The 26890-nt window shown below is 43.7% G+C and overlaps 1 protein-coding gene across 2 annotated transcripts in view; it reads right to left on the bottom strand.

Annotated features, from left to right (window-relative positions):
• LOC135548731 (opioid-binding protein/cell adhesion molecule-like) overlaps positions 1 to 26890 on the bottom strand; it is a 455048-nt gene that overhangs the window by 18251 nt on the left and 409907 nt on the right. For both annotated transcript variants that reach the window (XM_064978601.1, XM_064978599.1), the window contains 2 exons: positions 1837 to 1971; positions 1145 to 1265 (listed from right to left, as the gene is read on the bottom strand). In XM_064978601.1, coding sequence (XP_064834673.1) covers positions 1145 to 1265; positions 1837 to 1971 — 256 coding nt within the window. The remainder of the gene's footprint in view (positions 1 to 1144; positions 1266 to 1836; positions 1972 to 26890) is intronic.

The raw sequence follows: 26890 nt of genomic DNA, 5'->3' as shown, positions 1-26890 counted from the left end.
ATTTGAGCTGTTCTTGCCGTAATATGGACTTGGTCTTTTACTTAATACGGATATCTTCTGTATACCACCCCTACCTTGTAATAATACAAGTGCTTGGCTCAAATGCATTTAAGAAGGAAAGAATTTCCACAAATTAACTTTTAACAAGGCCCACCGGTTAATTGAAAATAAAAATATATATTTTTTAAAGAAAAATATCAAATATCAAATATATTTAGATTTTATACACTTTTTTGGTTACTACAAGATTCCATATGTGTTATTTCATAGTTTGGATGCCTCCACTATTATTGGGCTCCAGAGTGGCGCTGCGGTCTAAGGCACTGCATCTCAGTGCAGAGGCTTGAATCCAGGCTGTATCACAACTGGCTGTGATTGGGAGTCCCCGTAGAGGACAATTGACCCGGGTTTGGCCAGTGTAGACCGTCATTGTGAATAAGAATTTGTTCTTTACTGACTTGCCTAGTTGCATTTTTTTATTCTACAATGTATGAAATAGTAAAACTAAAGAAAACCCTTGAATGAGTAGGAGTGTCCAAACTTTTGACTGGTACTGTACACATATACATATTCTACAGTATGCTACACGATATACAGAAAATAAGGCACTTACTTTGATAGGAACGCACACATGTCCAAAATGATTAATTGTAAGGAAGACAACAACGAAGGCAATGCAGGCTCCAGCCAGAAAATTTTTGTGCAAGACGTGCAAGACTGAGCAAATATATGCATACTTGATCTGTGGAAACACTGTGGAAGTGCTTGGGCTCTCAACGAGAGAAGTTTGTCCGGCTACGTAAAGCTGAGTAAATAATTTCCCTGAAATGGGCTACTTTAATGTGAATTAATGAGGAGGCGGAACACACCTCAATAAAATTCTATTACATTTTTTTTGTTAGAAATCATTTTAAATTCACAAGTTGAAACATAGCCTATAGATAATTAGCAGGCAGCGCGTGTTAATAGTCCTGAAATCATGTGCATAAAACAAGTCACGCTGGGGCGACCGTTAAGAGATATTTGGAACTCACAGGTGAAAAGGTTCATTGTCACCCAGAAATGATTTGATATTGAGATTAAAATGGCTGCATTGGACATTTATAACATAGACTATTTAAAAATATATATTTTAAGGACTTACCTGCGGTCCTCTTTGTACCACTCAAAATCTGCCCCAGGAACAGCAGAGGCCTCACATTGGAGCACCCCTTTTTGGCCCACTGGGGTACCTGTACTCCTGGCATTCGAAATGAAGGGAGCGTCTGTAGGATGCATGACATTAAATTAGTTTTATAGCGGTACATATCCATTTTTATCATTAAAGGTAAACTCAGCAATATGACATCATCACAGACAGTTGGGCAACTTTCTGCTTACAGAAATCAACAACAACATTCTGATCTGCCAAGCCTGACACTATTGGGTCTTCCTAATGTGGGTATGCCTCACGGGATGGTGCACATTGGAAATGTTTTTGCAGTCTTGAAAGATTGTAATTATGCTTTTATGAATTATGTCATATTGCTGTGTCTACCTACCTGATAACCATTCATTTTCTGTCCTTCAAACTGAACTGTTTCAAACAGATGAAGTATCTGTTATCCTGAATAATCTGTGAAGTCCTTCAATATGTTTTCTGTTGATACCAATGTACACGCTAGCTAACAGAAGGCTTCTTAAAGTAATGTATTTACCCCAGTAAACTCTTATAACAAGCTTGGGTCAACAAAGCCTTGAAAAACCATGTAGCTGATAAAAGAGCCATATTAGCTGACTATTTAGCTTTGTTTGAGTGTTGAGCTGTTTGCCGTCATTGTTTGTTTTTATGCTTACAATTGACTGTGACTTTCACCGTCCTCACATCTGGGGCTGAGATGTCATTGGAGGAGATGCATTCATAGGATCCCGACTGTTCTTTAGTGATCGCTGTCATATCAACGTATTCCCCTTCAGTGACAAATTTGTGGCCTAAAAAAGAACACAAAACATCCGTGTTTAAATGTAGAAAGCATACAGAGGTGCACAAGGTATTACCAAAACCCCCAGGTGATTGAAATGCAGTTTCAATACCTGACTAATAATTTATATTTGACTGAAAATGGCTCCCCAAAAGCCACATAACAACTCAAACCTTGATAATTACATAAAAATGCATAGAACCATAACAAATTCCTAGCAGCAGCCGTTGAATTTGCCGTACACAGATGGACGTACACAATACTTCAGTTTTCTAACTGTCTACTGATTATGAAACAGTACTTGCAACCAGGTTAAGCAGGTGTCATATCCAAGATTCATGGAAATCAACCTTTCAAGCTCTCTGCCACATTGACATAGGTAGCCTGTAGGCTGTACAACCTTATGATGTTTTCTTGAAAGAGAGTGCGGACCGTACCTTTTCTCTATACATCAGACACTACAACATAACATTTCTTCACCTGTTCGTTAAATATTTGAAAGCAGGAGCCACTCGAGGGGGAAATACTCAAGAGATACAGTAGCAGGGTCTTATACACAACATCAGCAGGTACCACATTACAGAAACACTGACACTCAAAATGTTATCGAATGTCAACACACATAGCATAAAATCACATTTCCCCAGACATCAGCAGTCTTGTAAGATAATCACTGCTCGCGCAACGGACATCATAAAGTCTCTAAAGTCTTGCTATTCAAAGAAACCTGCCAGTATCAGTTATTTATCCTCTGTGTGTGTGTGTGTGTGTGTGTGTGTGCGTGCGTGCGTGCGTGCGTGCGTGCGTGTGCGTGTGTGTGTGTGCGCGTGTGTGAGTGTGTGCATGTGTGTTTCTTTCTGTGTGTGTGGAGGGGGAAATGGGGCTGAGACTAAAATGGAGAGACACCTTTACTTGGAGATAACCCCTTCCCAATCAGCTGAAATGTCACATACAACATTAGCATGATCTCATTACTTTCCAAAAGCCCTGGTCCCACCAGCAGCTGCTATTGCAGCTTACAGGGGACTGACTGGAAAGGTTGTGCTGGGCTGGGTTGTTACTTTTAACTTTAATGGGAAACGGAAGCACAGGTAATTGAACATTTGTATTTTGTGTTTCTATCAACATTACGCAGATTGAGACAAAGAAGTGGAAATTGAGTTATTGACCATTGCTGTGTTATTTTATGGTTGCAGGGTGAGTGATGCCAAGGTTAACCTAAGATAATTTGGGCTTTAGCGTGACAGCAATTCCTTGTCCAAAAGATGGGCGGAAATGGTTAGGCCTGTATTTTCAGTCCAATCGATGAAATAATGATGTTAGGTTGTTAATGAAAGGGAAAAAGTTTGCGTACTTTCTTAAGATTTGTGATAAAGTTACTCTGCTTTTGTATCTCAGCAGCATATTCTACTTTATGATTGAACAGATGGTAAAGACATATGTCACAGCAATTCATTTGGAACAGGAGGTCACCAAGGGTAGGAAACTTCAGCCTTAGAGAGAAGTAGCGTGTGCAGGCACTCTTGATTGTTGTGATTTTGCTAATTGGCCCAATGAAGACCATGATGAGTTGAACCAGGTAACAAAACAACTAGACCTTCTGGCATTCTATGTTTACCTACTGTTATGAACTTGAGTGAAGACCCAAAAGCGGTTTTAACAGAAAACAGAGTTCTTTAATGAAAATACAGGAATGGCATAAATCCTCTTCCAACGTTGTCAGGGGAACAAAAAGAACGTTAGTATAGTGCAGGATGCTTCAGCCAGGCAGACTCCGACAGGACAGGACAAGGTGGAAGCAAACGAGACGACAGCTTGCTTCTGGCATCAAAAAACACAAACAAGAATCAGACACTGAAAGTAGCAGGAACAGAGAAAGAAATAGAGACCTAATCAGAGGGGGAAGAGAGAACAGGTGTGAAGAGTGAAAGAGCTAGTTAGGGCAGATGTAGAACAGCTGAGGAATGAGAGACAGAGAAGGTAACCTAAAAAGACCAGCAGAGAGAGAGAATCAAGAGAAAGGACAGGAACAGACATAACAAGACATGACAGTACCCCCCACTCACCGAGCGCCTCCTGGCGCACTCGAGGAGGAAACCTGGCGGCAACGGAGGAAATCATCGATCAGCGAACGGTCCAGCACGTCCCGAGAGGGAACCCAACTCCTCTCCTCAGGACCGTACCCCTCCCAATCCACTAGGTACTGATGACCACGGCCCCGAGGGCGCATGTCCAAAATCTTACGAACCCTGTAGATGGGTGCGCCCTCGACAAGGATGGGGGAGGGACGAGCGGGGCGCGAAGAACGGGCTTAACACAGGAGACATGGAAGACCGGGTGAACGCGACGAAGATAGCGCGGGAGAAGAAGTCGCACTGCGACAGGATTAATGACCTGGGAAATACGGAACGGACCAATGAACCGCGGGACCAACTTGCGAGAAGCTGTCTTAAGGGGAAGGTTCTGAGTGGAGAGCCATACTCTCTGACCGCAACAATATCTAGGACTCTTGGTCCTACGCTTATTAGCGGCCCTCACAGTCTGCGCCCTATTACGGCAAAGTGCCGACCTGACCCCCTTCCAGGTGCGCTCGCAACGCTGGACAAAAGCCTGAGCGGAGGGGACGCAGGACTCGGCGAGCTGAGATGAGAACAGCGGAGGCTGGTACCCGAGGCTACACTGAAAAGGGGATAGACCGGTAGCAGACGAGGGAAGCGAGTTGTGGGCGTACTCTGCCCAGGGGAGCTGTTCTGACCAAGACGCAGGGTTACGAAAAGAAAGACTGCGTAAAATGCGACCAACAGTCTGATTGGCCCGTTCGGCTTGACCGTTAGACTGGGGATGAAAGCCGGACGAGAGACTGACGGAAGCCCCAATCAAACGGCAAAACTCCCTCCAAAATTGAGACGTGAACTGCGGACCTCTGTCGGAAACGACGTCAGACGGAAGGCCATGAATTCGGAAAACATTCTCGATAATGATCTGAGCCGTCTCCTTAGCAGAAGGGAGCTTATCGAGAGGAATGAAATGAGCCGCCTTAGAGAATCTATCGACAACCGTAAGAATAACTGTCTTCCCCGCTGATGAAGGCAGTCCGGTGATAAAATCTAAAGCGATGTGAGACCACGGTCGAGAGGGAATGGGAAGCGGTCTGAGACGGCCGGCAGGAGGAGAGTTCCCAGATTTAGTCTGCGCGCAGACCGAACAAGCGGCGACAAATCGACGCGCGTCACGTTCCCGAGTGGGCCACCAGAAACGCTGGCGAATGGAAGCGAGCGTACCCCGAACGCCGGGGTGGCCGGCTAACTTGGCAGAGTGGGCCCACTGAAGAACGGCCGGACGAGTAGGAACGGGAACGAACAGAAGGTTCCTAGGACAAGCTCGCGGCGACGGAGTGTGAGCGAGTGCTTGCTTTACCTGCCTCTCAATTCCCCAGACAGTCAACCCGACAACACGCCCCTCAGGGAGAATCCCATCGGGGTCGGTGGAGACCTCAGAAGAACTGAAGAGACGAGATAAAGCATCAGGTTTGGTGTTTTTGAGCCCGGACGATAAGAAATAACAAACTCGAAACGAGCGAAAAACAGAGCCCAACGAGCCTGACGCGCATTAAGTCGTTTGGCTGAACGGATGTACTCAAGGTTCCTATGGTCAGTCCAAACGACAAAAGGAACGGTCGCCCCCTCCAACCACTGTCGCCATTCGCCTAGGGCTAAGCGGATGGCGAGCAGTTCGCGATTACCAACATCATAGTTACGTTCTGACGGCGATAAGCGATGAGAGAAAAACGCGCAAGGATGGACCTTGCCGTCAGAGAGAGAGCGCTGAGAAAGAATGGCTCCCACGCCCACCTCTGACGCGTCAACCTCAACAACAAACTGTCTAGAGATATCAGGTGTAACAAGAATAGGTGCGGATGTAAACGATTCTTAAGAAGATCAAAAGCTCCCTGGGCGGAAACGGACCACTTAAAGCACGTCTTAACAGAAGTAAGGGCTGTGAGAGGAGCTGCCACCTGACCGAAATTACGGATGAAACGACGGTAGAAATTAGCGAAGCCCAGAAAGCGCTGCAGCTCGACGCGTGACTTAGGAACGGGCCAATCAATGACAGCCTGGACCTTAGCGGGATCCATCTTAATGCCCTCAGCGGAAATAACGGAACCGAGAAAAGGGACAGAGGTGGCATGAAAAGTGCACTTCTCAGCCTTCACATAAAGACAGTTCTCCAAAAGGCGCTGGAGGACGCGTCGCACGTGCTGAACATGAATCGAGAGAGACGGTGAAAAAATCAGGATATCGTCCATGTAAACGAAAACAAAAATGTTCAGCATGTCTCTCAGGACGTCGTTAACTAGTGCCTGAAAGACAGCTGGAGCGTTAACGAGGCCGAAAGGAAGAACCCGGTATTCAAAGTGCCCTAACGGAGTGTTAAACGCCGTCTTCCACTCGTCCCCCTCCCTGATGCGCACGAGATGGTAGGCGTTACGAAGGTCCAATTTGGTGAAAAACCTGGCTCCCTGCAGGATCTCGAAGGCTGAAGACATAAGAGGAAGCGGATAACGATTCTTAACTGTTATGTCATTCAGCCCTCGATAATCCACGCATGGGCGCAGGGACCCGTCCTTCTTCTGAACAAAAAAAAATCCCGCTCCGGCGGGGAGGAGGAGGAGACTATGGTACCGGCGTCGAGCGAAACCGACAAATAATCCTCGAGAGCCTTACGTTCGGGAGCCGACAGAGAATATAATCTACTCCCCGGGGGAGTAGTTCCCGGAAGGAGATCAATACTACAGTCATACGACCGGTGTGGAGGGAGAGAAGTGGCCTTGGAACGACTGAACACCGTGCGCAGATCGTGATACTCCTCCGGCACCCCTGTCAAATCGCCAGGCTCCTCCTGTGAAGAAGAGACAGAGGAAACAGGAGGGATAGCAGACATTAAACAGGTTACATGACAAGAAACATTCCAGGATAGGATAGTATTACTAGACCAATTAATAGAAGGGTTATGGCGCACTAGCCAGGGATGACCCAAAACAACAGGTGTAAAAGGTGAACGAAAAATTAAAAAAGAAATGGTTTCGCTATGATTACCAGAGACAGTGAGGGTTAAAGGCAGCGTCTCACGCTGAATCTTGGGGAGAGAACTACCATCTAAAGCGAACAAGGCCCTGGGCTCCCCTAACTGTCTGAGAGGAATATCATGTTCCCGAGCCCAGGTCTCGTCCATAAAACAGCCCTCCGCCCCAGAGTCTATCAAGGCACTGCAGGAAGCAGATGAACCGGGCCAGCGGAGATGGACCGGAAAGGTAGTGCGTGATCCAGAAGGAGAGGCCTGAGTAGTTGCGCTCACCAGTAGCCCTCCTCTTACTGATGAGCTCTGGCTTTTACTGGACATGAGGTGACAAAATGACCAGCGGAGCCGCAGTAGAGACAGAGGCGATTGGTGATTCTCCGTTCCCTCTCCTTGGCCGAGATGCGAATACCCCCAGCTGCATAGGCTCAGCATCCGAGCCGGCGGAGGAGGGTGGCAGTGAAGCGGCAGGTGGCAGTGATGTGGAGAGGGGAGCAACGGAGAACGTGAGCTCCTTTCCACGAGCTCGGCGACGAAGATCAAACCGTCGCTCTATGCGAATAGCGAGAGCTATTAAGGAGTCCAGACTGGAAGGAACCTCCCGGGAGAGGATCTCATCCTTAACCTCGACGTGGAGACCCTCCAGAAAACGAGCGAGCAAAGCCGGCTCGTTCCAGTCACTAGAGGCAGCGAGAGTGCGAAACTCAATAGAATAATCCGTTATGGATCTATTCCCCTGACATAGGGAAGACAGGGCCCTGGAAGCCTCCTCGCCAAAAACAGAACGGTCAAAAACCCGTATCATCTCCTCCTTAAAGTTCTGATACTGGTTAATACACTCAGCCCTCGCCTCCCAGACTGCCGTGCCCCACTCACGCGCCCGTCCGGTAAGGAGAGAAATGACGTAGGCGATGCGGGCTGCGCTCCTGGAGTAGGTGTTGGGCTGGAGAGAGAACACCACATCACACTGAGTGAGGAATGAGCGGCACTCAGTGGGCTCCCCAGAGTAACACGGCGGGTTGTTGATCCTGGGCTCCGGAGACTCGGAAACCCTGGAAGTGGGCGGTGGATCGAGGTGGAGTTGGTGAACCTGTCTTGTGAGGTCGGAGACTTGGACGGCCAGGGTCTCAACGGCATGTTGAGCAGCAGACAATTCCTCCTCATGTCTGCCTAGCATCGCTCCCTGGATCTCGACGGCGGAGTGAAAAGGGTCCGGAGCCGCTGGGTCCATTCTTGGTCTGATTCTTCTGTTATGAACTTGAGTGAAGACCCAAAAGCGGTTTTAACAGAAAACAGAGTTCTTTAATGAAAATACAGGAATGGCATAAATCCTCTTCCAACGTTGTCAGGGGAACAAAAAGAACGTTAGTATAGTGCAGGATGCTTCAGCCAGGCAGACTCCGACAGGACAGGACAAGGTGGAAGCAAACAAGACGACAGCTTGCTTCTGGCATCAAAAAACACAAACAAGAATCAGACACTGAAAGTAGCAGGAACAGAGAAAGAAATAGAGACCTAATCAGAGGGGGAAGAGAGAACAGGTGTGAAGAGTGAAAGAGCTAGTTAGGGCAGATGTAGAACAGCTGAGGAATGAGAGACAGAGAAGGTAACCTAAAAAGACCAGCAGAGAGAGAGAATCAAGAGAAAGGACAGGAACAGACATAACAAGACATGACACCTACCCTGACTCCTGTTGGGCATTCATTTATACATTCATACCAGTAGTGGTATGTAAGCTACACTAACCAGAGTAAGCATAGAAATATCCAGGACTTGAGTAGGAGAAAGTTTGAAAGTAAAGTCATGTCTCTCATGGTTGATCATAAAATGAACCTTGTGTCAAAGCAAAAAACATGTCTTCTGTTCTAATATTCATGCCAGTTTTTGGGGGGTCTGGAGGGATTTGAGAAACACATCAAACATGACTACATATTCCCAAAATATTATGCCAATAACTTGCAACACAGATGAGCCATATCCTCCAAACACTGTTTCCTTCTCTTTTGCAACTTTTGTAAGAGTTTGAAATTTGCTGCTCACATAGGCTCTGCCTGATTCATATTTTATTATTTTCCTTATCATTGAACGTTTTTGTATTATTTCCACAACACTGCAGAAAGAACAGCAACACTGGTGTACAATTGACAATAATGAATGTTTGCAGAGCGGTTTCTGCTTCAGCATAAGTTGTCTTAGCAACCAAGGCTCTTTCACCTTTTGCTGCTAAACCAGTTAACAATTCTAGAGAGAAAGAATGTTTTTGTAATGCTACCCGTAATGGTCCCGGGATGTTTTTGTCCAGTTTTCCGTTAGTAAGGGAGCATTCTATGTACAGTATGTGGGCAAAAACCTAATGTGAACCAATTTAGCATGTTTTAGAGTTAGAGTTAGAAGAACATTCCCTTAATGTCAAACAGAACTTACCCAGAACCCAGTTGCAATGTTCACTTAATTAAGTGAAAATACTTTAGAGTACTACTTGAGTAGTTTTTGGAGGTATCTGTACTTTACTTCACTATTTATATTTTTGAGAACGTTTTCTTTTACTTCATTACATTCCTAAAGATATTAATGTTCTTTTTACTCCATACATTTTCCCTGACATCCAAAAGTACTCATTTACATTATGAATGCTTAGCAGGACAGGAAGGTGGTCGAATTCACGCACTTATCATGAGAATATCCCTGGTCATCACTACGGCTTCTGATTGGGTGGACTCACTAAACACACAAGCTTTGTTTGTAAATGTGATTGTTGGAGTCTGTCCCTGGCTATCCGCAAATAAAAAATAAAATGGTGGTTTCTGGTTTGCTTAAAATAAGGATTTTGAAATTATTTATATTTTTCATTTTCCTTTTGATATTTAAGTATATTTTAGCAATTATATTGACTTTTGATACTTAAGTATATTTAAAACCAAATCATTTTAGGCTTTTACTCAAGTAATATTTTATTGGGTGACTTTCACTTTTTCACTAATCCATTTTAGAATAAGGCTGTAACGTAACAAAATGTGGATAAAGTCAAGGGGTATGAATAATTTCCGAACGCACTGTATATACTGTACTGTATATACATGTACCCAATTTCATGATATCCAATGGGTAGTTACAGTCTTGTCCCATCACTGCAACTCCCATACAGACCAGGGAGAGGCACACTTTCTTGAGTGTACTTTTAACAGAGCTGAGAAAACACAGTTCTCAACTTCTATACTGTCATTATCACAACGTGACTTAAGTGTGACAACCACTCACCCAGCTGCTGTTTGGACGATAGGTCTTGCAAGATAGCCCAAGCCTAGATACCCTGTGGTTAGCTTTGAAGATAATTAGGTTCAGTATCTTAAGCAATGACACTGGTAGTTCATTCAGAAGATTAGGCAGCCACTGCACAGCTACTCAAATCAAGCAGTTAGCCACTATTTCATGGCCTGTATGCCCCTATTCTATTATTGGAAAGTCTGGAGGGACTCCTTGCCCCCCTTAATTCTACATTTAGGATGACTAGAACGCTTTGTTAATGCTTTACAACACTGATCTTAAGGTCTGCAAACCAAAGCAAACATGACACCATTTGCTTGTTATTTAACCCAAATATTGTACGTTAAGTCGCTAGCCGTTAGCAATGTACTGTAGCTTCTAGCTGCATCACTGTTGCTTGCAACCATTGCAACAAATTAACTGTTATGTTTTTGTATCAAATTAATACCTGCACAACTTCACTTTATTTGTGACATTGTAAAATGGTGCTGTTTTTCTTAATACAAATCAGTATTTTCCAAGTTTAGAGCAGTTTGTTTGGGTTTGGATCGACTGCTTGTGAATCTTCAAAAACTCTTTCAAGAGAAAGCTTTATGTAAAATATTATCACATTTCACATGGCTTTGTGTAGAGGCTCGAATCACCTTAGAGCATTGAATAAAAAAATATGCCAGCAGTCATGAAAAAGGGGAGAGATTTGTTAACTGGTGTTTATCCAAGAAGTTGTTCTATTGCCTGATTCAAAACAAACGATAGAGCACAATCAGAGAGGAAAGGGCAAGATTCTCCAATGGCAATTTTTCATCTCAGAGCCTTTTACCAGGGAACATAATCAAAGAACAAGTTCTTAAGAGGATGGATATACACTAGGCTATCATGATCAGTGCCTTGTTACTCCGCATAGCTTGTATGTTAGTTATTAAACATAACACTCAAAAGCTCAAGTGCACCTCGTCCATAGGTATATTAGGAAATGCACAGACAGAACCACTGGACTGTTGCACTTTGCATCACTCACTACCCATTCCTGAAACAGGGCACAGATAAGGTCGGCCAGTGGCTACATCTGCCATGTGGGTTGTTCAGCTCTTCACGTTACTCCTAAAAAAGAATGATATGATGGAATAGAAATGCTAGCCAATATTAGAAAAATATCTTAAACATCTACAAACATTTTAAACCAAAGATGTATCAGGGAATCATATATCAGTTTGAATCATGTTGATATTAACACATACCAATATTCAACTAGAATGTAACATTTCTAAGCTAATCTCACACAAACAAAAGAATCCCACAGGAGTTGATAAACATACATCATCATATTTAATCCAATTTCACTTCCCCACTTCTTTTCTTTCAGTAACACATTCTTGACTTGCTTCAGAAGACAGGACGTTGTGCCTCAAAAAGTGCCTCAACTTTTCTAAACTGAATGACAGATTTGCCTTGAATACTCTGACACAGACAACAAAGGAACTGGAAATGACTGTAAATTGTCAACAGCAGAGCGATTTCTCCAAAGCCCATGCTAAATTCAAGACAAGAACACAAAACCACAATCTTTACAGATCAAATCAACTATTTTCAAACTACAATACTCACTTCCCTTCACCTTCTATTGTGTGGTTCTACAACAAAGTGATTGCATTGACAACGGAGACAGATCATCTGTGCATTAGAAAAGTAAATGAGAAACATATAAATAAACACCCAATGGGAGAATGCAGCTTTTGATTGACTCCGATGCCGACCGATCGCTGATTTGTGTTAGGCGTAAACAAAGCCAGAGGCCCATTGCAATTACAGCCAACAGCCTCCCTAAGAATCCTGCAGCCATTATGGAATTGTCTGTCCACAGTGAGAGAAGGCTTATTAGATTGTTAAAGGGCGAGAGTGACTGGGACATTGTGAGGAAGAAATGAATAATAGAGCCATCCCATCTCTTCCACCTCTGGTTTAAAGCCCCAGTGATACGTTCGGTCCCGACTACATTACTGAGATTAGCATCGAAAACAACAGGCTCCACGTTACACTTCATGTGGACTTGTTTGCATCAATCACCCGAGTTCTCTGAGGAGGATGGAGTAGCTTGATGAGAGTGGAGAGTGAGAGCACGTTTGCCATAGACAAGTATCTTGGTTGTAACAACCACATCTTTGGGGTTTGTCACACTTTTATGAGGGAAAACAACACGCACACATGCACACAAACACAGCATCAACATAGACAGACACTGACCTGTGGTAATTTAACCCTTCAACCAAAGAACCATATACACTGTCCTTTGGGTAGTGGAACATTATTGAAACACATGGAAACTGCTGGTCGTGAAAAACAGTTCTTGACACACTCAAACCTGGCACCTGCTACCATATCCCGTTCAAAGGCACTTAAATATGTTATCTTGCCCATTTACCCTCTGAATGGCACACATACACAATCCATGTCTCAATTGTCTCAAGGCTTAAAAATCCTTACATAACCTATATCTTCCCCTTCATCTACACTGTTTGGAAGTGGATTTAACAAGTGACAACAATAAGGAATCATAGCTTTCACCTGGATTCACCTGGTCAGTCTGTCATAGAAAGAGTAGGTGTTCTTAATGACTGGTACACTCAGTATATGTTGGTGTTTCCTTTCTTTTGGCAGTTATCTGTATATCTCATTCAGTCAGTTAAAATGGGCCGGTGGATACTGTTACACTAATCTGATATGAAGTCTGTCCTATAATTGAAGCCCATGGTCTGTCTCGTTGTATTCTCCATATTTCCCCAGTCCATTCAGCTTGAGCTGGCTAAGGGGAGCAAGGTTATCTGTCGTTTTAGCTCCTACCTTTCTGGTTTGCAGTAAATTAATATAAACGCATTGTGGGATGACGTTCTACTTATAATGAGATTTTAGAGAGCTAATGATTTTATAATAAACCATTGACCATTATTAATATTTGTCAACAAATCAAATTGCAGTATGCAAATCACCGCTGGATGGAAAGGTTCCTAATAGGTCTTCAAAGCGTCGATTATGACTTTTGTCTGCGTAAACCAATTAGGAGACTGCAGAGAAACTTGATATGGGGTGGTTATATTGAAAATCATGGGAGTGCACCGGGGACTTCGCTATTACTGTATAACAGAAAGAAGAGGACAAAGCATTATCTTAGCAGGATAGAGGCACATTCACACACAGGCACACAATAGGTTCACTTCAAGTGATTTACACCCTGATTCATTCATAACCTTACTATTTAGATCTTTAGTCTTTCTGCAGGGCAGATTAGGACACTTCAGAATTTGTGCAGTTAACAGGTGTGTAAGTGTAGTGATGTAATGAATGTAAACACTTAGGTACTTTAGCTGGAAATTAAAACTGGTAACTCTGAATGCACTTTGAATCCACTTTGTAGCACTATTACATCACAAGTTGCTGTTTCACATAACCTCTGATGAGCAAAGTCAACGATGTTAGCCAAACAGTATAGTTGTGTGTTTCTCAAAATATTCCTCTCATTGAGCACTCTGACCTCTCCTCAATGCTCTGGGCATCAATCCAACACACTAAAAATACTAGCACATGGAAGTGAATAGGAAATGTGATTCTAAGACATTACAATGTTCATTGGAAATGGAGTGTATACATGTATAGCTGTATTCTGTCAAAGCCTGTCAAAGGAGTTATTCATATTTGTTGGTTTAATATTGGCTAATATAAGGCTTAATGATGTAAGTAAGTACTACGTACAGTATAGATGGAAGATCATCATGGACCGTGAATCAATTATGTTCATCACAGCTTTTAATCAAGAGTTGTATATGGATCTCTGCTGTCATTTGTGGAAACCTCAAAACTTACTGTAATGTTAATCCATTACAATGCTGTGAGTCTCATCCATGTAAAATCTTGGATCTGCTGTCAAAATAGAAATACTAATAAAAAATAAAAAATCTAAGGACAGAAAAAAGTGTCCACATTCATAATACCTACAAGCTATTCAATTATTTGTCAGCTCTTGTTAAAGTATTTTACTAGTCTCATCCTAATGCATTATGATAGGCGTGTGATTCCCCCTCCTGTCCAATTTGTGGGATGTTTTTTTTAAAGCCTTTTGAAACAAAATTGCTCTCTCAATTATCCTCCTTATATCATTAATACTAGCCCTGCATTGTGGGAACTGCTCACCAGTTCAGTTCATTTTTATTATATCTTAATCTCCAAACCTTTTGCATAGAGGTCAGAGGCACATATTGTGAGAGAAATCCTATTGTTACAGCCAGTGGACAATTTGAGAACTAAGTTGTATTCAGTAGGCACTAGAAGGGAGAACACGTTTTGATACGAGGAGTGAAATGGGGATTTAAAACTTGACCTTGTCCAGTAACAAAAAACAGCTGTTGGATAGGGCACATAAACGGTGTGCCCTACTGAACACCATCTGGTTACTGAATTGTTTTTTCTATACACTTTAGCCTACTTCTTTACTGTAGCTGTGTAAAGCTGTGCCAGTTGTTAACAAAAGCATTTAAAACAAACTTGGATCAGAATCTGTACCACATCATACAATAAGACTGCAGTAAAAACTGCATTTGGCCAATGATTTCAGGGGTGATATGGTTGGGTAACCACTTACTAACTGAGCTTCCCACTTACATATTATATTGAATTATACATGAGACAATAATGCTTAATACTATTTATTGAACTACCAATGCATGAAGGGGGAATTCCGACCCAAGTTAAGCGGGCGTAAATTAAACTTATTTCCCTTTTTATGAACTTTTTCTCTACACTTATTCTTTTCTACTACATTTTTTTGACCAGCTTTTTCTTTGGGGGAGGGAGAGTTAAAGGTATATTCATGTCAATTTACACAGTTTATACCACGTGTACCCATAGGCTGCAACATACAGAGACATTAGCATATTTATCAACAGGATTTTGTAATAATAAAATTGGTAAGGAAATAAAAGAGAAGCAAAAACAGGTAGGCCCACCCAAACTCCCCATCCTAACATGTCTCCTTCCAAACCCCCCACATTCATTTGAGGGTATTTTCATCCATATTGGGTGAACCATTTAGAAATTACTTTTAGGGGACCAAAAGTATTGGGACAAATTCACTTATATGTGTGTTAAAGTAGTCAAAGGTTTAGTGCTTGGACCCATATTCCTAGCATACAATCATTACATCAAGCGTATGACTCTACAAACTTGTTGGATGCATTTGTTGGATGCATAATAAAGTAAAACCAAATAAGTAACCAATTCAGACCTTTACAATTAAGTTAGCAGGCTTGGTGAGTAGGGGTGTGGAACAAAGAAAAAAAATATGAAAATTAAGACAAAAATCCCATATGACAGATATGCAAGCCTAATGCCTAAACAGTCAAAAATAGGATAGATGTAGGATCCATATAATGTCCATCATTGTGTAAATGACCTGGACCATAGGCAATATAATTATAACAAGTTACATGCTCAGCAATAATAGTACTTTTCTTCCTTGTACCCACACATAAGAGGTGCCTTCATAATCTTCTTACGCTGAGGAGAGCATCATAGCCATAGGCTAGGCTGCTTGATTCCGCATGGATAGCATACCTGAATAATGAGCCAGTCATGCGGTTCCATCTGTTGGCTTGTCCCCTTGTGTGTTGGGTTTGATGTGCTTCTTGAAGAAGTCTTGAGCTGGGACCCAGCTTCTCCTGCACGAACAGTTCATAAAAAAAGATTGCTTTTGAAGGAAGATGGGTTGTCTGCTTCCAAACCAGTTCCAAGCCCTGTGACCCACACACTGAATTTACGGCAATTATTTTCAAGTGATTCCTTTTTCTCTTTAATGAGTTTGATTATCCCTTCCAACTTAGCTTGCGCGGTTTCCAGGTCATGGAGTCACACCTCTGTCGCATTGGCTGTCTTCTCCAGGCTTTCCAATTTGGTTGAATAGGTATCCCCTTTAGCAGGTATCCACTTTGTAAGTTGAGGGGCAGAGGTAACCTCCTCACGAACAATCTCTCGTATCGTGGCGGCCATTTCTTTCTGTTGCCTGTTGTTGTGAGCCACCATGTTCCCACGGTTGAATTGTGGACAGACAAATTCTAGATGCTGGATTGTAATAGACCTGCTAGTTATTTCTCGTCAAACAATGAATGTCCCACACCTTAATAAAATGTTTAGTATTGACAAGTTTCGGGAAATACAGTAAGTCAGTTCATTCATAGTAATTTGCAAAAGAAAGCATACCTGCCACCCGGAACTGGAAACCATCTGAACAAGTAAAGTCCTGACACGTATTCTGATCTTGAACTTAAGCATGAGAAAAGCATGCTATTCACCCGCTGTACTTTTGGGGTGGAGCTCACAGAAATTAAGGTTTGGAGGAGGTGTGTCTACATATAGACCGTATTCTGACCTGGACTTAGATCCCTCATAATTCAAACACTTTTATGTTCCGGTCAAATGATGAATAAGCTTGAGCAACATGTCGATTCCAAGTGGAACAACATCTACTTAGTTTTTTCCATAGAAATAACACTATTCTCCATGCACTGTAATTTCAAATTTTTTAAGAGCTATTGATAAGAGCGAGGTAAATGAGTAAGCCGTTTGGACAAGGGGATTGTAAATCTAAATTACAATTGTTTTATATATGTTTTACCTTATGATCGCTGGAGATAAATGTGAAACCAGTCATACGGCAGCAAACTAAACCACATCAACATATCAGCTTTTCCACAGTAAAGTTTATGAAATTCTAGCCTCATTACTTTGAGGGATGAAATTTGGAGACCCAAACTATAGGCTTCTGTAGCCATTCATATATAGTATAGCGCCTAACCTACCAAGTTGGTTTGTGATTTCTAGAAATATATGCCTGGACTTTTCAGTGTATTTTTAAAAACAATTTGTATCGTGTTAAATATTAGACACGAGCAGATGCCACCATCAGTCATACCCACATACATTTATAACTGTCACTTTAGTGTTCATTTCCGTACATTTGCATCATGCCATCACATTGCTACCTTTCTTTCCTCTGTCACGTTTGACTAGTAGTTTCTGAAGATCGCTAGCAAACGTGGATCATATTAGGCTAACACATTACAAGTTGTGCAATAATTTGGGACATCATTATGTAATGCAGACCATGCAGCAGTTTATACCTGGAGGATGGTGTTAGATTTACGATGACTGGAACGTTGTCATCACAGTTCCATGATTAGTGAGGATTATTAGGGTAGATTTATAGGACTATTGTTCAAATCAAATAACATATTATTTGTCATATCTTCTTTGTAAAAAATTGGTGTAGACTAACAGTGAAAGGCTTACTTACGGGCCCTTCCCAACAATGCAGAGACATTTTTTTTATAATAGAAAGGTAATATAACACGAGGAATAAACACGCAATGAGTAACAATAACTTGGCTATGTAAACGGGGTACCAGTACTGAGTCCGAGGTAATGGAGGTAGATACAGTGCCTTCAGAAAGTATTCATACCTCCTGACTTATTCCACATCCTGTTGTGTTACAGCCTGAATTCAAAATGGATTAAGTTGATATTTTTTTCTCACCCATCTACACACAATGACAAAGGTAAAACAATGTTTGTTTTTTTATGTTTGCAATTTTTTGGGAAAATGAAATACAGAAATATCTCATTTACATAAGTATTCACACCCCTGAGTCAATATTTTGAAGAATCAACTCTGAGAGCAATTGCAGAGTATTTCTGGATAAGTCTCGAAGAGCTTTCCACACCTGCAAACGTGCAACATTTGCCCATTATTCTTTTCAAAATAATTCAAGATCTGTCTAATTGGTTGTTGATCACTGCTAGACAATCATATTTAGGTGTTGCCATAGATTTTCATGCAGATTTAAGAAAAACTATAACTCGGCCACTAAGGAACATTCACTGTCTTATTGTTAAGCAATCCCAGTCTAGATTTGGCCTTGTGTTTTAGGTTATTGTCCCGCTGAAAGGTGAAATCATTTGGCAGTGTTTGGTGGAAAGCAGACTGAACCAGGTTTTCCTCTAGGATTTTGCCTGTGCCATTTTTCATTCCGAAAAACTCCCTAGTCCTTAATGATTACAAGCATACCCATAACATGATACAGCCACCACTATCCTTGAAAATAGGAAGAGTGGTACTCAGTTTTGTTGTATTATACACAGCTCAAAAAAATAAAGGGAACACTAAAATAACACATCCTAGATCTGAATTAATGAAATATTATTAAATACTTTTGTCTTTACATAGTCGAATGTGCTGACAACAAAATCACACAAAAATGATCAATGGAAATCAAATTTATCAACCCATGAAGGTCTGGATTTGGAGTCACACTCAAAATTAAAGTGGAAAACCATACTACAGGCTGATCCAACTTTGATGTAATGTCCTTAAAACAAGTCAAAATTAGGCTCAGTAGTGTGTGTGGCCTCCACGTGCCTGTATGACCTCCCTACAATGCCTGGGGATGTCCCAGATGTGCTCAATTGGATTCAGGTCTGGGGAACGGGCGGGCCAGTCCATAGTATCAATGCCTTCCTCTTGCAGGAACTGCTGACACACTCCAGCCACATGAGGTCTAGCATTGTCTTGCATTAGGAGGAACCCAGGGCCAACCGCACCAGCATATAGTCTCACAAGGGGTCTGAGGATCTCATCTCGGTACCTAATGGCAGTCAGGCTACCTCTGGCAAGCACATGGAGGGCTGTGCGGAACCCCAAAGAAATGCCACCCCACACCATGACTGATCCACTGCCCATCCGGTCATGCTGGAGGATGTTGCAGGCAGCAGAAAGTTCTCCACGGCGTCTCCAGACTCTGTCACGTCTGTCACATGTGCTCAGTGTGAACCTGCTTTCATCTTTGAAGAGCACAGGGCGCCAGTGGCGAATTTGCCAATCTTGGTGTTCTTTGGCAAATGCCAAACGTCCTGCATGGTGTTGGGCTGTAAGCACAACCCCCACCTGTGGACGTCGGGCCCTCATACCACCCTCATGGAGTCTGTTTCTGACGGTTTGAGCAGACACACGCACATTTGTGGCCTGTTGGAGGTCATTTTGCAGGGCTCTGGCAGTGCTCCTCCTGCTTCTCCTTGCACAAAGGCGGAGGTAGCGGTCTTGCTGCTGTGTTGTTGCCCCCCTACGGCCTCCTCCACGTCTCCTGATGTACTGGCCTGTCTTCTGGTAGCGCCTCCATGCTCTGGACACTACGCTGACAGACACAGCAAACCTTCTTGCCACAGCTCGCATTGATGTGCCATCTTGGATGAGCTGCACTACCTGAGCCACTTGTGTGGGTTGTAGACTCCGTCTCATGCTACCACTAGAGTGAAAGCACCACCAGCATTCAAAAGTGACCAAAACATCAGCCAGGAAGCATAAGAACTGAGAAGTGGTCTGTGGTCACCACCTGCAGAACCACTCCTTTATTGGGGTGTCTTGCTAATTGCCTATAATATCCACCTGTTGTCTATTCCATTTACAAAACAGCATGTGAAATTTATTGTCAATCAGTGTTGCTTCCGAAGTAGACAGTTTGATTGCACAGAAGTGTGATTGACTTGGAGAAAGATTGTGTTGTTTAAGTGCTCCCTTTATTTTTTTTGAGCAGTGTATTTTTCCCAAACATAACACTTTGTAAAATGTAATTGCTTTGCTACATTTTTAGCAGAATTACTTTAGTCAACTGTTGCAAACAGGATGCACATTTTGGAATATTTGTATTCTATACAGGCTTCCTTATTTTCACACTGTCAATTAGGTTGGTACTGTGAAGTAACTACAATGTTGCTGATCCATCCTCAGTTTTCTCCTATCACAGCCATTAACTTCATATGGCTGCAGGGGCAGTATTGAGTAGCTTGGATGGAAAGGTGCCCATTGTAAACGGCCAGCTCCTCAGTCTCAGTTGCTAATACAGTGGGGCCAAAGTATTTAGTCAGCCACCAATTGTGCAAGTTCTCCCACTTAAAAAGATGAGAGAGGCCTGTAATTTTCATCATAGGTACACTTCAATCAACTATGACAGACAAAATGAGAAAAAATTCCAGAAAATCACATTGTAGGATTTTTAATGAATTTATTTGCAAATTATGGTGGAAAATAAGTATTTGGTCAATAACAAAAGTTTATCTCAATGCTTTGTTATATACCCTTTGTTGGCACTGACAGAGGTCAAATGTTTTCTGTAAGTCTTCACAAGGTTTTCACACACTGTTGTTGGTATTTTGGCCCATTCCTCCATGCAGATCTCCTCTAGAGCAGTGATGTTTTGGGGCTGTTGCTGGGCAACAGACTTTCAACTCCCTCCAAAGATTTTCTATAGGGTTGAGATCTGGAGACTGGCTAGGCCACTCCAGGACCTTGAAATGCTTCTTACGAAGCCACTCCTTTGTTGCCCGGGCGGTGTGTTTGGGATCATTGTCATGCTGAAAGACCCAGCCACGTTTCATCTTCAATGCCCTTGCTGATGTAAGGAGGTTTTCACTCAAAATCTCACAATACATGGCCCCATTCATTCTTTCCTGTCCTGGTCCCTTTGAAGAAAAACAGCCCCAAAGCATGATGTTTCCACCCCATGCTTCACAGTAGGTATGGTGTTCTTTGGATTCTCCCAAACCTCTTCTGGATCATCCAAATGCTCTCTAGCAAACTTCAGACGGGCCTGGACATGTACTGGCTTAAGCAGGGGGGACACGTCTGGCACTGCAGGATTTGAGTCCCTGGCGGCGTAGTGTGTTACTGATGGTAGGCTTCACTAGGTCCCCCTGTGTGGTTCTCGGATTTTTGCTCACCGTTCTTGTGATCATTTTGACCCCACGGGGTGAGATCTTGCGTGGAGCCCCAGATCGAGGGAGATTATCAGTGGTCTTGTATATCTTCCATTTCCTAATAATTGCTCCCACAGTTGATTTCTTCAAACCAAGCTGCTTACCTATTGCAGATTCACTCTTCCCAGCCTGGTTCAGGTCTGCAATTTTGTATCTGGTGTCCTTTGACAGTTCTTTGGTCTTGGCCATAGTGGAGTTTGGAGTGTGACTGTTTGAGGTTGTGGACAGGTGTCTTTTATACTGATAACAAGTTCAAACAGGCGCCATTAATACAGGCAATGAGTGGAGGACAGAGGAGCCTCTTAAAGAAGAAGTTACAGGTCTGTCAGAGCCAGAAATCTTGCTTGTTTGTAGGTGACCAAATACTTATTTTCCACCATAATTTGCAAATAAATTCTTTAAAAATCCTACAATGTGATTTTCTGGATTTTTTTCTCTCTCATTTTGTCTGTCATAGTTGAAGTGTACCTATGATGAAAATTACAGGCCTCTCTCATCTTTTTAAGTGGGAGAACTTGCACAATTGGTGGCTGACTAAATACTTTTTCCCCCACTTTATATGCATATTATTATTAGTATTGGATAGAAAACACTCTAAAGTTTCCAAAACTGTCACCCCCTGGCCTTAGTTATCATTGTTTTCTTTATTATTTTGGTTAGGCCAGGGTGTGATATGGGTGAATTATGTGTCTTGCCTTGTCTATGTTTTTTTTGTAGATTTATGGGGTTGTGTTCAGTTTAGGTGTCTAGGTAAGTCTATGTTGCCTCGATTGGTTCTCAATCAGAGGCAGGTGTTTTTTGTTGTCTCTGATTGGGAACCATATTTAGGCAGCCATATTCTTTGGGTATTTTGTGGGTGATTGTTTCCTGTCTTTGTGTTTTCTGCACCAGTTAGGACTGTTACGGTTTTCACGTTTATTGTTTTGTAGTTTGTTCATGTATGAGTTTTCTTATTAAAGAACCATGAACTATAACCACGCTGCGTTTTGGTCCACCTCTCCTTCCCAGGAAGAAAGCCGTGACAGAATCACCCACTACAACAGGACCAAGCGGCGTGGTGACAGGCAGCTGCAGCAGGAGCAGCGCAAGGAGAAATGGACATGGGATGATGTGTTGGACGGCAAGGGTTGCTAAACTTGGGAGGAGATCCTGGCGGGAAAGGATCACCTCCCATGGGAACAGGTGGAGGCAGCTAGGAGAGCAGAGGCAACCGGAGAGAGGAGCCAGCGATAAGAGGGAACACGGCTGGCAAGGAAGCCCGAGAGTCAGCCCCAAAAATGTCTTGGGGGAGGCACACAGGAAGTGTGGCGAAGCCAGGTAGGAGACCTGCGCCAACTTCCTGTGCTTACCGGAAGGCGAGAGAGACCGGGCAGGCACCGTGTTATGCTGTGGAGGGCACAGTGTCCCCAGTGCGGCTGCATAGCCCGGTGCGGTACATACCAGCTCCTCAGATCGGCCGGGCTAGAATAGGCATCGAGCCAGGTGCCATGAAGCCGGCTCTACGCATCTGGTCTCCAGTGCGTCTCCTTGGGTCAGCGTACATGGCACCAGCCTTGCGCATGGTTTCCCCGGTTCGCCTGCACAGCCCAGTGCGGGCTATTCCACCTCGCCAGACAGGCAGGGCGACCGGGAGCATTCCACCAGGTAAGGTTGGGCAGGCTCGGTGCTCAAGAGCTCCAGTGCGCCTGCACGGTCCGGTCTATCCAGTACCACCTCCACGCATCAGCCCTCCGGTGGCAGCTCCTCTCACTCGCCCTGAGGTGCGTGTCCTCGGCCCAGTACCACCAATGCCGGCACCACGCATCAGGCCTATGGTGCGCCTTGCCTTTCCAGCGCAGCCGGAGTCTCCCGCCTGTCCGGCGCTGCCAGAGCTTCCACCCCTCAGTCCAGAGGCGACAGAGCCCCTCAGTCTAGAGGCGCCAGAGCTCATCTGTCCAGCGCTGCCAGAGCCTTCCTCCTCTCCAGCGTTGCCGGAGCTGCCCGTCTGTCCAGAGCTGCCAGAGTCTCCCATCTGTCCAGAGCTGCTTGAGTCTCCCGTCTGTCCAGAGTTGCTTGAGTCTCCTGTCTGTCCAGAGCTGCAAGAGTCTCCCATCTGTCCAGAGCTGCTAGAGTCTCCCGTCTGTCCAGAGCTGCTAGAGTCTCCCGTCTGTCCAGAGCCGCTAGAGTCTCCCGTCTGTCCATAGCAGCTGGAGTCTCCCGTCTGTCCAGAGCCGCTAGAGTCTTCCGTCTGTCCAGAGCCGCTAGAGTCTCCCGTCTGTCCAGAGCCGCCAGAGTCTCCAGTCTGGCATGAGCCGCCAGAGTCTCCCGTCTGTCATGAGCCGCCAGAGTCGCCAGTTAGCATGGAGCCGCCAGAGTCGCCAGTCACCCAGGATCCTCCAGAGCTGCCAGTCAGCCAGGATCCTCCAGAGCCGCCAGTCAGCCAGGATCCTCCAGAGCCGCCAGTCAGCCAGGATCTTCCAGAGCCGCCAGTCAGCCAGGATCTGCCAGAGCCGCCAGTCAGCCAGGATCCGCCAGTCAGCCAAGAGCTGCCAGCCATCCAGGATCCGCCAGAGCTGCCAGTCAGCCAGGATCCGCCAGTCAGCCAGGATCCGCCAGAGCCGCCAGTCAGCCAGGAGCCGCCAGAGCTGCCATTCAGCCAGGATCCGCCAGAGCCGCCATTCAGCCAGGATCTGCCAGAGCCGTCAACCTGCTTGAGCTACCTCTTAGTCCTGAACTACCCCTCAGTCCTGAGCTACCACTCGGTCCTGAGCTTCCTCAGTAATGAGGCACCCCTCAGTCCAGGTGGGCCCTTTGTTAGGGTTACTAGGCCAAGGTCGGTGGCGAGAGTCGCCACTCAAAGGACGCTAAAAAAGAGGACTAAGACTATGGTGGAGTGGGGTACTGTCACGCCCTGGCCTTAGTTATCTTTGTTTTCTTTATTATTTTTTGTTAGGCCAGGGTGTGATATGGGGGATTTATGTGTTTTGTCTTGTCTAGTTTTTTTTTGTTGTAGATTTATGGGGTTGTGTTCAGTTTAGGTGTCTAGGTAAGTCTATTGTTGCCTAGATTGGTTCTCAATCAGAGGCAGGTGTTTATTGTTGTCTCTGATTGGGAACCATATTTAGGCAGCCATATTCTTTGGGTATTTTGTTTGTTACCTGTCTTTGTGTTTTATGCACCAGTTAGGACCAGTTAGGACTGTTACGGTTTTCACGTTTATTGTTTTGTAGTTTGTTCATGTTTGAGTTTTCTTATTAAAGAACCATGAACTATAACCACGTTGCGTTTTGGTCCACCTCTCCTTCGCAAGAAGAAAGCCGTAAGACCGTCAAAATATTGTCTGTGAGTACAACAGAACTGATATTGCAGGCGAAACCCTGAGGAAAATCAAAACAGGAAGTGGCTTCTATTTTGAAAACTCCATGTTCCATAGCCTCCCTTTGCTGGATTTAAAGGGATATGAACCAGTTTCCTTTTCCTATCGCTTCCACAAGGTGTCAACAGTCTTCAGACATAGTTTCAGGCTTTTATTTTAAAAAATGAGCCAGAACGATAACATCGCGTCAAGTGGTTTTGCTCGCGCAACAGAGTTTGGGCAGCCATTGCTTTTCACTCTCCTACTGTGAAAGACATTTGCGGTTGATATATTATTGATTATATATTTTAAAAACAACTTGAGGAATAATTAGAAAAAACGTTTGACATGTTTCTGTGGACATTATGGAAACTATTTGGAATTTCCGTCTGCGTTCTCGTGACTGCTCTTTCCTGTGGATTTCTGAACATAACTTGGCAAACAAACCGAGGGATTTTGGATATAAAAATCATCTTTATGGAACAAAAGGAACATTTGTTGTGTAACTGGGAGTCTCATGAGTGAAAACATCCAAAGATCATCAAATGTAAACGATTCATTTGATTGCTTTTCTGATTTTCATGACCAAGCTAAACGATAAACTTACACAAAAGCTTGGATTGCTTTCACTGTAAAGCATCATTTCAAAATCTGACATGACAGGTGGATTAACAAAAGGCTAAGCTGTGTTTTCCTATAGTGCACTTGTGATTTCATGAATATAAATATTTGTAGTAATATTTATTGAAGCTATAACAAGTTTAAACTCTATAACCGTTTTAAAGTTACCATTGAAAAACCTAAGCGTTTTCCTTCCTCTCCGGCAACTGAGTTAGGAAGGGTGCCTGTATCTTTGTAGTGACTGGGTGTATTGATACACCAACCAAAGTGTAATTAATAACTTCATCAAAGGGATATTCAATGTCTTCTTTTTCCCCCATCTACTAATAGGTGCCCTTCTTTGCAAGCATTGGAGAACTGAATCATTTTGATAGCGTATAGAGCAAACGTTGAAAATACTCATATAAAGCGGCTAAGTTCTACACTCTTAGAAGAAAAGGTTCCAAAAGGGTTCTTTGCTGAGGGATAGGGTTCTACCACTTGGCTCTCTATTGTATCCCCCTGTCACAGGTTCTCCTAGTCAACCCCACCTCATAAGATGAGGAAGTACATTGTTTATGAGGATTGCCTGCTGCAGTTGTTCAAGAGATGTCTAGTTGGCAGTCGAATATGCAACATAGAGAAGACCAGCAAGGGGACCCCGAGAATCACGCAGACATGCCCACGCTTTGAGCGTTCCTATAAATGGAACAGGCAGGACACTTGAATCTGGTTGGTGACATTTGACCTGGTCAAAGGTCAAAACAGTTTAGAGTTGTGTCCCAATTCACCTCCATAACCTTGCCTGGTGGACCCAGCCTGATTGCTGCGTTTACCATTCTATTTCAATTCACATATCATGATATCTGAAGTGAAATCGAAAGGTGAATGCTGCAATCAGGTTGGTTCCACCATGCTTATCATAACCACCATTGATAATGTAATCAGTGCTCTGTCTGTGTTTATGTGTGATCGACGAGTATCGTTGATGAGGGGTCAGGAGCGGATCTACGTTGCCATGCCCCATCAATTGGGTGCTGGCAAATACCTTGCTTCCAGCCTCACCTTTTGCCTGCTCACCAACGGTCATCGTTGTTGTCACGTTGGGTTGCTATCATGCTGTGTTTTCATGTGGTGCTGCCATGCTATGTTGTTGTCTTAGGTCTCTCTTTATGTTGTGTTATGGTGTCTCTCTTGTCGTGATGTGTTTTTTGTCCTATATTTATTTATTAAATTTGTGTTAAATCTCAGCCCCCGTCCCCGCAGGCCTTTTGCCTTCTGGTAGGCCGTCATCGTAAATAAGAATTTGTTCTTAACTGACATGCCTAGTCAGATAAAACAAAAATCGAACAGTGACTGTGTACGTGTTCACAGACGCATCTATGGAGTCAGCACTTGGAGACTTGCAAGATGATGTGATGATGTCCAGACTGACAGACAGGCTTGATTCTGATGTCTCTAAATGGAGAGGGACCTGGCACTCGGCATACATTTTCTACCAGACAACCCTTACTTGAATTGTCTTTTTTTATTATTGAATTGAATGGTATCAGTCAATATGGGGAGGGAGAAACCTTGGGCACCAGGATCAGGGACACCACACAAGAAGATATGACCACCCTGACATGTTTGCCAAGGTAGCCTCATTACCACCAGACAAAATGCCTCTAGGCACAGTATCTGTATCGGCTGGGAACGACAATGAAAGGTGAAAGGTCCACATTGTTCTATGAGCAGAACACTGCTTCTATGGTATTATTTAAATGGTTGTGTATTCTACATGGACCGGTTACTACATTTGAAAGTT

The sequence above is a fragment of the Oncorhynchus masou genome, chromosome 11 (assembly GCF_036934945.1).
Source record: "Oncorhynchus masou masou isolate Uvic2021 chromosome 11, UVic_Omas_1.1, whole genome shotgun sequence".
In the NCBI taxonomy this organism is placed as follows: domain Eukaryota; kingdom Metazoa; phylum Chordata; class Actinopteri; order Salmoniformes; family Salmonidae; genus Oncorhynchus; species Oncorhynchus masou.
Note: the sequence above shows the minus strand (reverse complement) of the source record. Positions and strands in the feature narration are given on the sequence as shown.